General features: G+C 32.5%; 1 protein-coding gene and 1 long non-coding RNA gene across 3 annotated transcripts in view; one reads left to right on the top strand and one right to left on the bottom strand.

Annotated features, from left to right (window-relative positions):
* LOC126817170 (uncharacterized) overlaps window positions 1-315 on the bottom strand; it is a 111,046-nt gene extending 110,731 nt beyond the window's left edge. For both annotated transcript variants that reach the window (XR_007678824.2, XR_007678823.2), the window contains exon 1: window positions 183-315. This is a non-coding gene — a long non-coding RNA (uncharacterized LOC126817170). The remainder of the gene's footprint in view (window positions 1-182) is intronic.
* Window positions 198-18,049, top strand: LOC126817140 (uncharacterized). The gene is made up of 2 exons (XM_050543949.2): window positions 198-342; window positions 4,824-18,049. Exon 2 carries the CDS (start codon window positions 5,029-5,031, stop codon window positions 8,725-8,727), a length of 3,699 nt encoding a protein of 1,232 aa, XP_050399906.1. The 5' UTR covers window positions 198-342; window positions 4,824-5,028; the 3' UTR covers window positions 8,728-18,049.
* The last annotated feature ends 1,240 nt before the right edge of the window (window positions 18,050-19,289 follow it).

Raw genomic sequence — 19,289 nt, 5'->3', positions numbered from 1 at the left:
AACAAACAATAGAAACTGAGATCTTATAAGTTAGTTATAATACTGATTAAAGTTTGACAAGTGCTTGTTCATGCATCAAGATTTAAGTACAACAATAGCCTCATGTCATTAAAATACTGGACGTCATCAGACTATCACCTATTATATTACTTGACATAAGGATGATAAATATAGTATCATACCCATTTTGAATTATGCTGGCTTAAGGGAAGCTAAAATCCACTTCTATAGAAGTTGAACGGTGTTTCCCCAATAACATGTTTAGAAATCCGCCATTTTGAATTCGGGAATTCTGGGTACGAGCGCAAAATGGCGAGGAGTTGAAAGAGGCCGTCAAACAAGGTAGGACTTTTCAGAATTAACAAATATTCTACACATATATTTAAATAGTCATTCACATAAACCACAGTGACAGAGTACGATTATGAATTAAAATGATGAAATTTTATATGTTGAATAGTCCGTTACTATAATGATAGATCACATCAAAATTGACCGTATTGTCCTGTCAGAATTATAGTTTTAAAATTTAATTCAGAACTCAATTTGCCTCAACAGAGTACCGTAATTATGATGATATTAGTACAAACGTCATCGCATAATGATGGAAGCCATTTTGTTTGATAGAGAAAAGAATCCGTTCATATATGAAATGAATTTCGTCAAGTAAACTTTAGATTCCATTCGGAGCTAAATGCTTAGTTTTCTGCAAACTTCATTCATGCGGTCCATCGAAGCTTTTCTACTTATTGCAGCAGCAGAATTCGGTAAACAATTTTCATTTTGTATTAATGTTATTTTATTTAGCCCTAGGGACAATTAATTTGTTATGATTGATATTTTTTTCATTATCCAACCTGAGATTTACCAGTTTTTAGTTAGATCATTTATCGTTTAAGATAGTGTATAAATTACCCATGTGTTTTAGTATCGATAACGTTGCGACCGCCTGATGGTAGACTATGTACTTATTTAGTATAGGGGCCTACGTACAATGGCTATCGCCGGAGCTTTACGGCTTCGCTACGGTCAATCGCCTACTTCGAGTAGACATTGCCCCCCCCCCCCCGTTCCCAATTTAATCTCGATAAAGCGAGGAAATATATATTAAACGATAGCACACTGGCGTTTCTCTAACAATTTGTTGAACTGGAGTAACAAAATCTGTTTTAAAATAATTTCGCGGGCTTAATTTGCACGTAGGTTTTTTTTTTATTGGAATTAATAATTTGTCTCCGAGGCATGCCTATTTGCACTGTATCATTTTAAAGGTTGCCAATTATAATTAAGAATGTTTTGGGTTATTTTTTATTATTTTTACTACAAATTTAGTAATTTATCAATGCATGTGGCAATGTTTAGCCCACGGCTTCCAAGGACAAACAGCAGTTAATGTTATTACATTATAAGACTAACTACGATCATGAGTGTGGTGCAATGTCTCTAGATATATCACTGAACTTAATTCATATTTGCCCTCTGGTCAACAGGCATGGTTAACTGGTGGAGCACTCGATAGTAGGTATTTCTTGATTAGGTGGCACTACTATTTGTGTGTTTGGGCAATGCACATACAATCGTTTGTGGGGGTGTGTAAGGGAGGGGGTGTCTATTTAAATAATCCTAGCAAGGTGTACAATGTGTTATAGGCCTAAGTTGAATAAAACTTTTATTATAAAGCTGATTATATTACTGACAAATTTTGGTAATGGATTAAAGAAGAAGCTAGTCTACTAATGTACTGATATAAGCCGATGATCAAATTACAATGGTATGATAGCATAAAACAGATGTGGTACACATTTTAAACTTAGAATTTCATGCCTTACAATTTACCTACTACAACGTTTATGTAGACTATTAGAAGAAACGCTGCCAAGAAGATTGTACAGTATTACCAACAATGGTCATTTGGTGTAGGTTACAAGACATATGAACTTTCATTGTATTAAATAAATGTAATACAGTATCATAGTATAATGCAAGTACTGTAGTAAGATATATTTATATTCTTATTAAGAACATGATTGAGTTGGCCCCATGCTTCCCTCTGTTCACATTTGGTCACATTATTAACAAATTATTGTACTTTGCTCAACACCTACATGTACGATATGAAAATCACTCACACATTGATGTTAATTAAATGTTCAACCTTTTTTGATAAACAATTTAAATTTTGTTAAGTTTCTCTATAATTTCTATTTAACCATACATTTGTACATGTACTTGTAGGCTATTGTTTTGAATAAGATAAATAGGATTAAATGTATTGAGGGAATTAAGTTGTAACAGAATTTGTAGTATCGTAATTTGTAAAGGTCAGTCCAAGTTTAATGAGTAAGCCAGCACCATATTTCCAGTTCTAGTTGAAAATTTAGAACTCAATATGTGAGCAGACTTGTTGGCTCCTGTATTGATCTATGGAATATTTCATTTCACCATACATGATTTGTAAATTTTAATAATTTATGATATTGTGGATGATTTACACCATTGGTAGCTTGTTAATGACATTTTCAGACTTGGATCTCCAAATTTTATTGATTTATTTTAGGGTCTGATATGAAAATGTGTACACAGCAATGTTTTTAATTAAATTAATGATATTAATGTCTTACTGGGAAGTGGATATTGCCTAGATAAGAATGCTTTGTATTTCTGATAGTAACTTAACTGATGTTGATGGTCAAAGCTCATTTATACTTTTTTCTTTATTTGGTTTTGAACAACATGAATATGGTAAATGAAAGCTGAATAAGTGTACTTGTCGCATATAAATTGAATTTAATTTTTAATTCTAATTCTGATTTTATTCATCACAACTTGATTTTGAAGGGAGCATTTTTTTTTTCTTTTTGTTAATATTTAAAGACTCTATGCATTATTTTAACGCTATAGAATCCATTGCAAACTATGCTATTGTGAAACTTGAATCTCTTATAAGAATATCAGTCCAAAAATGGTTAAGTTCTGTTCAGTACATGTACTTAAAAAGATATAACAAATTGAAAATTCCAAAGATCTATGCTGCTCTGTATGTAACAAGACTATTTGCCATGAACCAAATTCATGGGCCTGTTATTTATATGATTGAATCCAAACCAGGAGATTATTTAGCATTGGTATTTTGATTTTGTTTCCTTAATTAAATGTTTAATAATCAATCTGAGTACATATTTAGTGAATTAGCTGTGAGAAATTTGATATTTTTTCAAAAAGTGCAAATCATGCATTGCTACTTTAAATTGCTTTGTTTAATCCATGACTACAAACTTGCCATTGTTCTAATTTTTTACCACACCTAAAAGATTAAACAAGTAGTTCACAGAAATTACATAATTCTATAAAGCTTATTACCATTTGGATTTAGTTTTTGTAATCAGTTATTATTTTACTCTTAACTGCACCAAACATTTAAGTTTGAATTGGCAATTATCTTTGAATCAATTGATAAACATTTAGGGCTTGATGTACACTCTTAAGTATTATTTTCAAATACATATATACACAGATAATCTCTTTAAAATACATGTACATGTAGCTACTTTCCTGCCAGTAAATGTATTTTTGATTCACTGGGTTGTTGAAGGTTTGTCCACATTATTATTTATTTCATTCATTGATTTGTATGAAATATCTTCTAACATCAGACAGAAACCATAGATGTGCGTATTGGACCTCATACATCTGCATGATTTAGAGACAACAGGACACAAATCAATAATAATTATTTAGACAATCCATACTGACATAGCAAAGGCAAATTACTTTTTATTAATAGCTATTAATATATTTCATCCCAAAGTCAAATAATAATTAGGATTACACAGAGAAAAAACCTCATTGAGCACGGTCTAGCTTTCAGATCTCCTGCCATATTCAAGGCTTTTGTTTTAAGTTTGATAACAGGTTCATGCACAATAATTTATATATTTGTGTGAGTTTTTTTTACTTGTATTTTCATTTTATGGCATTACAGTAAAAAAAAAGAAGTTTTATTTGATATACATGTATTCAAATGAATTGTCATCTTAAAAAATGTTGGAATAAGAAATTATTGTTGTCTGCGTGGTTGATCAGTATATGTACATTTAATGCAAAATTAAGTTTTAGGAATGTCTGATTATTATATTATTTAGTAATATTGCTTAGTCTTGTTTTGATTAAGAGTGATTCAGATTTGTGTAGCTACATGTCAAAATGAAAGTAACCTAGGCTTTGTAGCCATAATATATTGATTGGTTTCTGTCATCTATCAGCTCTTAAGACCAAGTGAATGCAAATTATGACATGCAATTTATCAGTGTAATTATGGTTAACAAACATTCAACAGCATGTAAAGTAATTTACCCAGGACGTTTGCGACGTTGAATAACAATAAGAAATTATATAGGAGAATGTCATTCAAATGTGGTAACATGAGTTAAAGGAGTTTCAGGAGACTGCAATTCCAATTTGCATTTAAATCAGATTTCTTCATGATACATGATGTTAGTGAAGAAATGTCAGTTTGGATGTAGGCCCTATTTACACAAAATCACCTTTCGCCCAAGTGTCATTCATGCAAAATTGAAACTAAAGCAGGGGATTTCTGGCATTGTATCCCCCAATCTTCTTATACAACAAAGTTTAAGCTTAACAATAAATGACATGTTACACTCGCTTTCAGACAAAGAAATTGGAACTTGGCATTGCATAAATATGTCTGTCCCTTCTTAACTACATGCACTTTAGCATATACATTTAGCTAATTAAATCACACTGTCTTTATTATTAATTCACACTTTTTTTTTTATAAATCTCTCTTTTTATACTTTCAGACTTGACAAGAACCAGATGTAATTTTCTCATGGCTAAATAAGGGTTCACCATGGATTAACCAAGTGAAAGACGATTTCGAAATTTTGACAACTTTTAAATGGCTGACCGTTGGAACTTAAAATCAAAATTTGACTAGAAATAAAAGTGTATGTGTTTTATGTTGGATATAATTAGTGGTGTACTGTAGGAACAAAAACAAACATAATGAGTAGAAGAAAGCAAGTAAAACCAATACGGGTATCTGATACAGGATCAATGGTACTGCCTCCACAAACAACTGTATTAGATTTTAGTAATGGGGGTGCAAATTTCCAAGAAGAAAATGGTGTTGATCATGAAGGGGAACCAATGGATATGCATGTTGCAATTATATCATGTGAAAAATGTCCCGAAACTTTTCCATCTGAAGATGCATTAAATGATCATGTACGGAATCAACATTATGAACCAAAGATATCTCAAGTAGACTTTCCAACAGCATATCATCGTTTGGGAAGTGAATTACAACAGGAAACTGTTTTCATACCAAATGGTCACAATAACAACAAAGATGAATTGCCTACTAAAGTAAAAGAAGTAGAAACACCACCTAAACACCAGAATGATTCACAGTCTGATGCTGGTTTAGACATGCTCTCTAAAAATGACAATAGTAGAATATTTCATCAAGATGCCTACTGTGAAATATGTGACCGTGAATTCTGTAATAAGTATTTCTTGAAAACCCACAAAGCAAATAAACATGGTGTATATGAAAATTCACCATTTTCGTATGGAAATACCTCTGGGTTTTCTAATTTGCCTGTTCCTCTTCCAATGGTACATCAGAAGGAAGCCCCTTTGCTTGCACCAAGCAAAATAGCACCTTCCCCCCCAGCTACACCCAAGGTTGAAGCAATAATTCAGTCAATGATAAAAGCAGAAACACCAAAAGCGCCACCCCCAGTTACAGTGTTAGCCTCTAGCAAACAACACACAGAAACAACAAGTTCAGCTTCCAAAAACTCTACACATCCAGATATGGAAGACTACTGTGAAATATGTCAAAAGCATTTCTGTAACAAATACTACCTCAAGAAGCATAAACAAGATGTTCATGGTATAGTGCCTGAAACTCCAGCCTCATCATCCAAACGTAATCGTTCTAACTTTGACATCCCATTTACTTCTTCAGCAACGTCCTCCCCAATAATCTTACCTCATACCATTGCAAGTATGGCTAATATGGCTGGCTTACCCACTATGCCCAATATGCCTGGTGTTATGGTATTGAACCCTTTTATGCCTCCTGTAGCTATCATCCAAGCTCAGTCATTACTTCCTCATCAGCAACTTCATCCACAGTCACTACCACAAGTTTCCCAACCATTACAGCTGTCACCAAGAACTGATTCTCAATCATCTGCTTGCAAGATGGCGTCATCATCCCATTCTACACTACTATCTTCAGCCCATGCTGAAACATCCAGAAACATTGGTATTCTTAATGCAGATGCATACTGTGAACTATGCCATAAGGAATTCTGCAATAAACTGTTTCTCAAGATACATAAAGCCAGTAAACATGGCGTCTTTACAGATGATGGGATTGAAATTCCTCCAGCTTTTCTTCACATGACGAAAGACTTACCCCTACCCAAAGAGACAAAACAAGAAGTGGATATTCCAAAAAGTCCATCTACTCAAAGTTCAAGCCAAGAAAACTATATCACATACTGTAAGCCATGCAATAAGGAGTTTTCTAATAAGTACTCCTACAAAATTCACTGCATGAATGTACACGGTATGTTGCAAGAAACTTGTAGTGATCTTTGTGGAGAACCAAATGGATCAGAAGCTATTGCCCCCAGAATGGATATCCCTGGATCAGAAGGTTTGTTGAAAGTAGCAAGTGAAGCCCAAGCTGCCAGTAATAACAGTAACAATACTAATGCTTCTACCATGTTTGGAAATATGATAGCAGCCAAATTAGCAGATCGTGTTATATGTGATATATGTAACAAAGAACTTTGCAATAAATACTTCCTGAAGGCGCATAAACTTAAAGTGCACGGCATTGACATTGGCCTAAGTGAAACTTCTGAAAAGAAATGTGAGCAATTTCAATTTATCAGTGGATTAAAACAATCTGGTAGTTTAAAACAAGATATGAATGATATGCCCATGTTCATACCAGAATTATTTGCCCAGGAATTATTAGCCAGAGCACAGAACGCGAAGAAAATTGACTTAAATGCAACTCCTCCATCTGATAAACCAACATATGAAGAGCTGATGAAGCTTGGAATTGACCCTGAAGCATATTGTGAGATATGTAAGAAAGAGTTTTGCAGTAAATATTTTCTTAGAACTCACAAGCTAAACATCCATGGTATTAAATCTGAAAAATTGGAATCTGAGAAGGACAGATCCTACCCACTTATCCCAATGATGCCAGGTCTGCCAAGCCTGCCAATGATGCCTGGATTTCCATTTGTACCAACATGTACATCATTATCGAATATGCCATTATTGACATCTAATCTACCATCTACCCCATCCAGTAGTAGTTCAAAGAACAATGTAAATGATGGCTATGAGAAACATACATGGCGCTGGAAGGAACCTGTCAATTCTTCAAGAGTAATCTGTGAAATCTGTAACAAGGAAGTTTGTAATAAATACTTCTTAAGGACACACAAGTTGAACAAACATGGTATTGTACCAAGTGATAAATCCCTTTCACCAACAGTGAGTGGTTCCCCTGCTCTTTCCGATTGTGATACAGCCAGCAACACTTCCAGCCAACCTGATCAAAATATAGCTGACAAAACCACATACCAATCAAAACCAGAAAATCTTTCAATGCCAAGAATTTCTACATCAAGTGAAAAATCACAGTCAAAGATGATGGATATCAAAAAAAAGGAAGAAGATTTACCAAGCAATAAAACCCCAGAAATATGCCATCTTTGTGATATGCACTTTCAAAATGGTAAATGGCTGAAAGCTCACATAATGAAAGATCATGCTTCTTTTCCTAGGAATGAAGCCGTTGATATGCGACTTCCTTTAAAACAAGCAACAAGTGATGAATGTAAAGCATGTGAAGTGTGTGGTGATATATTTGCCAATGAATTAACATTACAGCTTCATTTAATACAGGAACATAATGCCAAGGTGACATTAAAAACTGATGATATACAAAATGGTGATAGTGATCCTGTTTCTTCCAATTCAGAAGAGGAAGTAGAAGAAATGAGGAAATCATCTGGGACATTAAATGATCAGGTCGATTATTCTTGTGTTTTGTGTGATTACAAGACTAAATGGTTGTCTAATCTTGTAGCTCATGAAGAAAAAATGCATAACATTTTAAACAATCAATCTACAATGTTTTCTTGTAAATTGTGTCCAAAGTCATTCCCAGATGAACTTATGCTTTCATATCATGTCGATAAGTATCACACCGATGTCAATAGGTCTATCTCAGGGAGTCCAACAAGACAAGAACTAAAAAAATTCAAATGTACTATGTGCAGTGAAAGGTTTGGGTCAAGAGTTATATGTCACAAACACTTCCAAGAGGTACATGCCAAAAGTAAGACATCCAACTCCAGTGTTGCCAAGACAAAGTTGTCATGCACGAGCTGTCAATACAGCACTCGATACCCACAACTGTTGAAAAGACATATGCAACGTCTACACAGTAAATTGAATGGGAATGGTAATGTCGGTACTAATGAATTCTCAGAAAGACAGAAGTTTGAAGATGTGTATGATAATGATATGATGTGCGATGATGTTGAAGAAGAAGATGATGTTGATATGAAAATGAAGTTGTTTAAGCCAGTAAATCAGTTCCAGTCACAACTTGATGAGAAGAGAATGGTAAAACCTAGATTTTCACCTTTAACCCATTGACTGCATGTTATCCCCCACGTCTACAATTTTTACTTTAAGCTTGAGTCAGTAGACAGTTAAGGCCATGTGTATTATAATTATAGACGTACTTAATAATATAGAATCAAGAGGTCAACATATTTTGGGGAATTCTAAACTCAGATGCAAACTAATACATGTATGTAAGTACATGTAAGCTTGGTGATGCTTAGATACATGTAGCTGCTAACATGTGAAAAGTCCAGGGGAAAAACGATGTAAGTCACATTTTTGTCTTTTTCGCATAAAAGGCAAAACAGACTTTTGGACGAGAATGCTTGACACGAACAGAACGATGAGTGGGTTTAATTACAACTTCAAAATGATGTTTAATACGAATCATAATTACCAGTACAACAACTGACTTCCACTTTTGAGCCAAATTAAGGTCAAATAAATTTGATGGACTTGTATTTGTCCGGGAGGCCATTTCAGAAGGGCCTTGGTTCGATGTGACTCCTATCGTTTTTACCTGAAGTTGATTGTTCCACAAAAAACTTATACAATTTGCTACCAGATGGCGCCATTAACTGGGGTTTGTTGAAAAAGTGACTTAGATCGTTCGTCCCCGGGACTCTTCATGTATAATATGCTTTTTATATGCAGTCATCTGTTGAATAAGTGGTATATTGTGCAACTGTGATATATAATCACTTTCAAAAGTCCAAACATTTTACATTTAGCTTTGAATTATTTTGCTGTAAATGTAAAATTTTGATTGTAATGAGCAAATCAGTGGGGTGCACCAAATGATATTTAAATTGATTTTCATAAGATTCTTATCTTCAATATCAATTGGCCTTTCTATCTGTCTTAAGTGGGCTTTAAGTTCATTTTACCTCAGGAAAATAAGTGTGATTTCTAGGTCTACAAATATGAGTGCAATGTATATTAATGTTATTATTTTTACCATTACCTTAACACATTTTGTGTTGTGCATGTTTGAGTACTACTCCCACACATCTGCAAGTATTGTTTTGTAAAAAAGACATTTTATCCGAGGTTTTGTTATGTCAAATGAAAATCAAAACCTTTATTTATTAAAGGACATGGCCTCTTTGATCTGGGTTACAAAATAACAAAGTCAGTTAGATTAAATATATGTTAATTGTTTGCGCGAGATGGAAATCGTTTACTACAGTCTAAGCAACAAAAAAAACAACAGAAATAACCAGACCACCAGATTCAGCCTGAAATGAAACTCAAACAATATACAATTTGTCCCATAGTATGGGACCCATACCATATTTTGACATAAATCAAAGAGGTCTTGCTTCTTAAAGTTTGATTCCAGTATATTTTTATTTCCTTGTATTAATATCATGATGCAATGAGTATATATTTGCATTGCATGGAGGCAGCATATTTTTCCATTTGTTTATTCATTTCATATCTATTATATTTTACCACATACATGTTCATGTATGTACATTGTACCAATTCCTTACATTAAAATGAATCTCAGTATTACTTCATCTTGATCAAAATCTGAAGGAATGTTGTTTAAGTTTACATGTATAAATTGTTCAAATTTACCATATTGATTATTTCTTCATTCAATGTTGGCTTGCTTATATGAGAAACTGGACAGATTATTTCTTCACATTCTATACATTAATATTGACAAATACAACACAACAATTTGTCATATTTTGTGCTTTATTTTCAATGTCATTCATCTTAAATATATTAAAGAGGCAGTAGTTTTAGTTTTAGATACCATAGCATTTGGCATCCCATTCCCTAGATATATTTTTTATACGCCCACATTTTCATGTGGACGTTTATTGTTGTCGCCCCCGTCCATCCGTCCGTCCACAATTGTTTGTGAACAGTCTACAGGTCACAATTTTTATCCGATTTCAATGAAACTTGAAATATAGGTTTATCACCCTAAGATCTCGGTTCCTTTCGATATTGCCATGTAGCGGACCGTAACTTCATGAATTATGGCCCCTGATTGCACGAAAAATCATGTTTTTAGCTTGTGAACACTGTAGAGGTTACAATTTTTATCCGATTTGGTTTAAACCTGAAATATGTGCTTATAACCCAAAGATCTTGGTTCCTTTCGATATTCGTGCATATCGGAACGTAACTTCCTGAATTATGGCCCCAGATTGTATGAAAAATCGCGTTTTTACCTTGTGGACCCTATAGAGGTCATAATTTTTATCTGATTTAAAAAAACGTATTATTATATCACCGTTACACCCTAAGGATGATTGAGTTAGAATTTCGTGAAAATCGGCCCAAAACTGACAGACAAAATGGCCGTCGTTCGTTCTCAAATAGCGTAAAAATATGGTATATCAAGGTTGTGGACCCTATAGAGGTCACAATTTTTATCCGATTTTGTTGAAACTTGAAATGTAAGTTTATAACCTAAAGATCTCAGTTCTTTTCGATATTCGCGCATATTGGACCGTAACTTCCTGAATTATGGCCCCTGATTGTACGAAAAATCGCGTTTTTAGCTTGTGGACCCTATAGAGGTCATAATTTTTATCCGATTTAAAAAAACGTATTATTATATCACCGTTACACCCTAAAGACGACCGAGTTCAAATTTCGTGAAAATCGGCCCAAAACTGACAGACAAAATGGCCGCCATTCGTTCTCAAATAGCGTAAAAATATGGTATATCAAGGTTGTGGGCCCTATAGAGGTCACAATTTTATCCGATTTTGTTGAAACTTGAAATGTAAGTTTATAACCCAAAGATCTCGGTTCCTTTCGATACTAGCGCATATTGGAACGTAACTTCCTGAATTATGGCCCCTGATTGTACGAAAAATCGCGCTTTTTAGCTTGTGGACCCTATAGAGGTCATAATTTTTATCTGATTTAAAAAAACGTATTATTATATCACCGCTACACCCTGATTGTACGAAAAATTGCGTTTTGAGTTTGTGGACCCTATAGAGGTCATAATTTTTATCCGATTTAAAACTTGAAATGTAAGTTTGAAACTTGAAATGTAAGTTTATAACCCAAAGATCTCGGTTCCTTTCGACATTCGCCCATATCGGATTGTAACTTCCTGAATTATGGCCCCTGATTGTACGAAAAATCATGTTTTAGCTTGTGGACCCATTAGAGATCATAATTTTTATCCGATTTAAAAAACTGTATTATTATATTACCGTTCCACCCTAAGGACAGTTGAGTTTGAATTTTGTGAAAATCGCCCCAAAATTGACAGTCAAAATGGCCGCCGTTCATTCTCAATTAGCGTAAAAATATGGTATATCAAGGTTGTGGACCCTATAGAGGTCACAATTTTTATCTGATTTTGTTGAAACTTGAAATGTAAGTTTATAATCCAAAGATCTCGGTTCCGTTCGATATTCGTGCATATCGGACCGTAACTTCCTGAATTATGGCCCCTGATTGTACCAAAAATCGCTTTCTTTTTAGCTTGTTCTCTATCCATCTCTCGAAAATGTGGGCGTATCCTGCCTGGCAGCCGCTTGTTATCCGATTTAAAAAAACGTATTATTATATCACCGTTACACATTAAGGAGGGCTGCGTTCGAATTTCGTGAAAATCGGCCCAAAACTGACAGACAATATGGCTGCCCCTCGTTCTCAAATTGCGTAAAAATATGGTATATCAAGGTTGTGGACCCTATAGAGGTCACAATTTTTATCCGATTTTGTTGAAACTTGAAATGTAAGTTTATAATCCAAAGATCTCGGTTGACTGCTGGACATGATTTGAGGAAATTACACTTGGGTTATTTTTAAAACACCTACATATAAATGTGGTTGTATATTGTTGTCACCCCTGTCCTTCCAGAGGCTAATTTTATAAACAAAAGTGTATGTAGGTGCATGACGCAAAAAAGCGTATTAATTTTCAGATAGGCTTATCATTTGTTAGAACCAGTACATATTTTATATAATAAATGTTAGCACTAGGAAGAGCTAGAAGTTCATCAAATTTTAATTATTTTTGATAACTACATTTTCTTCATTTAGTTTCTTGGAAATGCTCCCATTGCCTACGGAAGAATAGATATGAGACAACCTTTGCCGACTGCTTGGGCAACTTAGCTGCTGTGGGTGTATGACTTGTTGTCTGGCAACCTATCTTTTGAATGTGAAATAAATTAAATGTACTTCTGCCTCTTTAAAAACTTCAACCTAAAGATGTAAACTCTAGTAAATAGTCTGATAATTTGGCCACATTAAGTAAAGCACAAAACTTACGGAATATATTTACAGAATTCAGTAGATGCAACCTTTCAGCAAAGGTTCTCCGTAAGAAGCTAGTTAAGACAAGAGAACAGTTGTTGGAACTTGCTACTATTAAATTCCTTAAATATTGCTCCATAAAACTTTTGTGTTTTATAAGCTAGTATCCCTCACATGGTTGTCAGCCTTCTTTAAAACCAGTAAACAAAAGACCCCTATTAAAAAAACAAGACAGGTTTTTATATACTTATTTATTTGGTTTTGTTTTCTTTTTGTAAGCGTGATTTAAAACAAAAGTTATATATTATGGGCAATAATGTGATCCTATAAAAATATGTGTGTGTTTGATGAGTGAATTTGGGATTGTTGTGGTCCTATATATATATGATTTTTACTATTAATTAACATATATTACATTCTATTTTGTGTGACAATTTGGTAGATAATGGACAGAAGAATATATTATTAATCTTCCCTGTATTTATGATATATTTTAAAGATATATTTCTATCCCCCCCCCCCTCTCCCTCCCGCCTCCTTCCCTTTTTGATTTTCCAAATGTGTTGACTTTTTCATGTATTTATCTATTTTAATGTGTCAATTTATGATGTATTTTTGATATGCACAGTTGCAGATACTTCCAGAAATTGCCAAAGTATGGTCATTGTGTTTTATTGGAAAGTTAAATAACAGAGTGTTAATAATTAAGTGTATAATGTATGTTTGTGCAGTTTTTATTGCTGACCACATCAAATACCATGCATGAAGATACTAATATATTCAATATATCCTATCATATAAAATATATTCACATTCAACATTAAGATGTAGATGATTTTACTACTAATTGGACTCTATGTAAATAATCCACATAATAGAATGGAGTAAAGATTATAACAACTACACAAAATATAAGGTGTTGATTATGGGTACTTAGAAATTATGGTATCTTTTAGTTTAATGTATGTATAGCGGTATAGTTCTGTATTATTGTACTTTGTTGTAATATCTCTTTATCTAGTCTTTCCTGGTTATAGGAACCAGTTGACCAAAGCATCCCACTTACAAATACCTCATTGCTACAGATCTATGTACAAAGATTTCTGTTTCTCCATCCTTTAATTGTATAATAAATAGTGAGAAAGAAAACAGGACAAAAATATATAACAATTATTTTGCAAAGATCTGTAGCTTTATATCCTTAAATTATATTATAAACATTTATGTAATAATTATTGATGCTCGCTATACATTTACATACATATATCTGTTTATTTGAACCATATCCTCATCATTAAGAGGTTGCTTATTATTACAAGTATAAACTAGTAATATAATCTATCCACATAGTTAATGTATTGTTATCTGTTAGAATAACATAGCTATAGCTATTGTTTTAGTGGGTCAGTGTTTAGATGCATAATAACAATACATGTATACAACTAGTACTGTACATGTACATCATATACATACATACATATACACACCCACACACTGGCAATTAGTAGGTCAGAGAATACACTTGATACATGCAGCCTTCAATAGTATACAATTTATTTTTGTTCCATTATGATATTTAGCATCGATTATATGATTAAAAGTATATTAGATTTAATTTTGTTTAACCAAAATTTTAGAACCCTTTTGTTCAACAGATTATAATCTTTTGTTATGCCTTGTTTTTGTTATATCTCACTTTTAAGTTGATGTGCCTATTTACATGTAGTATTTAATCATTTCTGACTGGAATACACTAATAAAAATTTTTAAGTTTAATATTTCTCGAATGATAATTGAGTTTTATAAAAAAAATTGTGTAGAAAATGTAAAGCTTTTTTCAAAAATATTTCCTTAATAGTAATGAATGGTAACTTTCTGCCAAAGATACTAAGCAATAATCATTATTAATAAAGAGCAAAATGTTATCCTTTTCTTCCTTTACTGTTATTGAAATGTTCATAGATGAATATATACTAATGTACATGTATAATAGATATCTGTATAAATAGAATCATTTATTAAAAAAAATTTAATGAGTGATTGTATGGTTATCAATCATAAGAGATAGTATTTGGTAAAATATTGCATGTGGATGTAGTTTATATAATGTTAATGTATATGTAAACTGTACTCGTATCAATTAGTATACATTATATTATATAATAATAAGTATACTTAGATATGAGTAGATTAAGAATGTGTATTCTAATTCCATATCTCAGGTATTTTCAATAATTTGTTCACTATGTTTTTGTTGGTTGTGTTATTTATGACTTATTTAATAATATGACAGATTTTTACCCCAGCTTTGCATTATTCCTTCAAATACCTCACTTGGTTTGTTTTTTCTCTATTTTTATTATAATTTTATTTCCATTTAGAAGAAGGCTGCATGTAAACAATTTGATATAGTGGAATTGTGTATATTTTCCTCTGTGTTTTATTATTTCCACAGAGTTTGAATTCAGGGATTCTATTTCTTATCTTGTATATCATCTTCTGTGTGGTTTATTGATTGTGAGCTGATTATAAAAGATAAACCAGATAATATATTTATTTATTTTGTGTATACATCAACCTACATTTTACTGGATGTTTGTTCCATGTTGAAACAGCATCTCTTGTCCAGGACAGGTCTTAACTAATGTCCCTTCTATGTCTGTAATAATCATTACTATTAGCAAACAATGCCAACATTTTATTTGTAAATATATAGTTATTGTTATTTATTTTACCTTTAAATTTAGTACAAAATCCAGCTTTGAATTGACTGTAAAATCATTGTAGGTCTATAATGAAAAGTAGATAAAGAAATAAAGTAGAAAACATGTATATGCATGTACACATAAATGTGGGTTTGTTTTTTAAATATGTGATTAATGGAAAAATGACCTGAAGGCACTATAACATTCGTTTGTCATCTCACATATAAAAAATGATCTTGAAGATTAAACATAAAACATTTCTACAGCATAAATTAAGATATTTTACCTTTTAAAAGACATTTCACCTTGTGATAGAGCTCTTGTGCTAAGGTGAAAGAAAAATTGTATACAAACTTGTCTAAATTGTTATGCATTATATATTAAGTACCTTTTAGGGTTATGGGCATGAATGCTCTGTTCAAAATCACTGAATTGCATTATGTTGATAAATTCAAAAGCGAGAAAGTGTTGATTCATATAAAACTACAATGGTCACTATTCCACAAAGATATTCAAAGCTGGATTTTGACAACCAATTCAACAGACAGTTTCATTTTGTTGTGTATATTTATTGAATATATTTATTGTACAAATTTCTATAACAGACCTTTTTAAGATGAGAATTTACACAGTGATATTTTTTTTATTTATTTATAAGAAAGGAAAAACCAAACTTACTAATTGTTTAATTTGGCACAATATCAGTACTTACTTGAAACCAGTTGTTCATTTCTATAGGCCCACATGGAAATGTGGACGTATATTGCCGTCGCAGCTGTCTGTCCGTCTGTCTGTCGGTCCGTTCTTGTGAATGCTCTAAAGCCAAAAGTTATCATCCGATTGTTTTAAAATTGATATATGTTGTTGACATTAGTGAGATAAAGAAGCCTATTTAATTTCAATAATTTCCATTTATTACGTCTAGAGTTTATGGCCCTTGTTTCACTTTGTTGGACCGTGTGAACACTCTAACATCTAAAGTTATAATCCGATCTTTGTGAAATTTATATGTCATTTAAATTAGTAAAAAAAAGAATCGTATTGAATTTCAGCAATTTCCCTTTATTACTTCTAGAGTTATAGCCCTTGTTTCACTTTGTTACACCTTGTGAACGCTCTAACATCAAAAGTTATCTACCGATCTGTATGTAATTTATATGCAGCATTTAAATTAGTAAAAAGAAGAATACTATTGAATTTCAGCAAGTTCCGTTTATTATTACTAGAGTTATGGCCCTTGTTTTACTTTGTGAACCTTGTGACAAAAGTTATCATCCGATCTGTATGTAATTTATATGCATTATTTAAATTAGTAAAACGAAAAAGCCTGTCAAATTATACAATTTTCTGTAAATTACTTCCAGAGTTAAGGCCTTTGTTTCAGTTTGTAGAACCTTGTGAACCCTCAAACGACAAAAATTATAATCTGATCTGTATGAAATTATCTTGTAAATGCCCCCAATTACCTACAAAAGAATAAATATGCGTTGACCCTTGCCAACCACTCGGACAATTTAGCTGCTGTGGGCGTACGTTTCGTTGCCTGGCAACCTATCTTTATTACTTGTACTAAATATTTTAAGGTCTTCTGAAATAACTACCAAACTCACTAAATTTATTTGATATTTGATCAGTACTGTTTAATGTTCAGAGCTGTTAAATGTAAAATATTGCAACATGTATGATAAAAGATATCAATTTCATTTGGTTTCCTCTCTGTTCAAATTAATAAAGCAGACAGCAGCTACAAAATTTTAGAGTTCTTTTGAAAGATTTCCTACACAATGTGCCATTAAGACTGACTGGTTTATTTCTGTTTTCTTGTTTCAAACTCCTATCTTATATCCTTGTCGATATTGATTAATTTAAATTTAGGCACTTTGTAGTCAGTCACAAGATAAACCATTGATTAGCATTGTTGAAAACAATCAACACCAATTGTTCAGCGGAAATTAAAATTTCAATAGAAGATCATTATCATTGATATGGTGATAATGCAGGTTAAGTATGCACCATTAAATTCTGGCCAAAAAAAAGTCAGAATAACAGTTCAAAAGAAATTTGACATGTTGAATTGTAAATATATTTTCTTGCTATATTAGTAGTTATTTTAGAAGACATTCCCCCAGAATTTGTAATATTTTCTTCCATTGTCATCCATGTTGATGTCTGTGAAAAAAAATTGTTGTTACTTATTTTTACCAACAGATTTTATTTTCAGTGAAATCTGTTGATGAAATGGCTTGCTTGTTTATAATATTCCCATACTTAAAAATCCTATTGACTTATCAGTATGCAAACTTAGGCAAAACAATCGGTATTTTTGTAAAGTGGAGTGAATTTTATTTGCACCTGTCCATGTAGATGGTGGTTTTGTATGCAATAAATCCCAAAATTTACATCATTGTTTGGTTATTTTATTACCCAATAGAAGGAAAGCTTACATGGGAAATTTTGTGTAATTTCATTTCTCAGATGCAAAATATTCATTTTGTTAGCTGTTTATTGATAATAAAAATATGCAATCTGGTTCTTTTCCTCAAACCAGTTTGTTGTTGGACAACTGCAGGATTGTTCTGTGATGGTATATTGTGCTGATGCATCACTGTCAAATAAACCTTTTGAAAATATAAGCCCAGTCATTCACAAAAAATCAGTCTAAATGGTTGCAATTTAGTACAGGGATCATAATTTGGAAGGAACAGTATCAAACAAAGGATAATTTAAATAATTACTAGCACACTGTGGACAAGGAACAGAATATGTCGCCATCGAAGCCATCTAGGAGTTGTGACATATCAAAAATTGAAGTCCATCAATCGATGCGAAATTGTCCACGGAACAAGCATGTACTGTTTCATTTCAAGAACAAGAGCCACAGAATGGGTACCAGTTTGGACACCAAACATTTGAGTGTATTTAATTCCATTGTAACCAAATGACCCATAACACCGAATGTTTGCCTTTTCGTTCCATTATAATGAAGAAAAAAAGGCTGACATTTGAAACCAAGAAGATTCACAGATGGAATTTAAAGAAGGGTAGGTGTAAAAACGATTCTCTGAAAAATCTCACTCCTCACCTTGGGCACTAAACAAATGAAAGTAATAGTATGTCGCTTTACCTAATAATAACTTATTTCTATTGTTTTAGAAGGAAATCTGGTTTTATTATTTATTTTAGTTATAATTTATGTTCCTGGTTGCAGCTAATGATAAATTCTATTATCACCCAATAATACATTCTACAGTAGATATCGCTTGAAAAGGAACTACTTTTTTTTATTTTCAAAGAACAGTTCATTTCTTATTAAAAATTAAATTAAAATTTAAATTAAAAATGAACTATTGTTATTCAATTGACCTTGATGGAAACACTACAGCAAAGAATTATATTTATCTATTTGTGCATTCATTACCCATGAATTTTAATAATAGCTGGTCTTGTCAAAGTATCCATTTTTAAACACCCATATGGAATATGGACGTATGTTGCCGTGGACCCCGTCCTTCCGCCGTCCACAATTTCTTGTGAACGCTCTAATGCCAAAAGCTATTATCTGGTTGTTTTAAAATTGATGTGTTGTATACAGCATTCCCCTTGTTTTACTTTGTGAACGTTGTGAATGTTCGAATGACA

This window comes from Patella vulgata, chromosome 4, assembly GCF_932274485.2.
Source record: "Patella vulgata chromosome 4, xgPatVulg1.2, whole genome shotgun sequence".
Classification (NCBI taxonomy): Eukaryota; Metazoa; Mollusca; class Gastropoda; family Patellidae; genus Patella; species Patella vulgata.
This window is presented reverse-complemented; position numbering and strand designations above follow the sequence as displayed.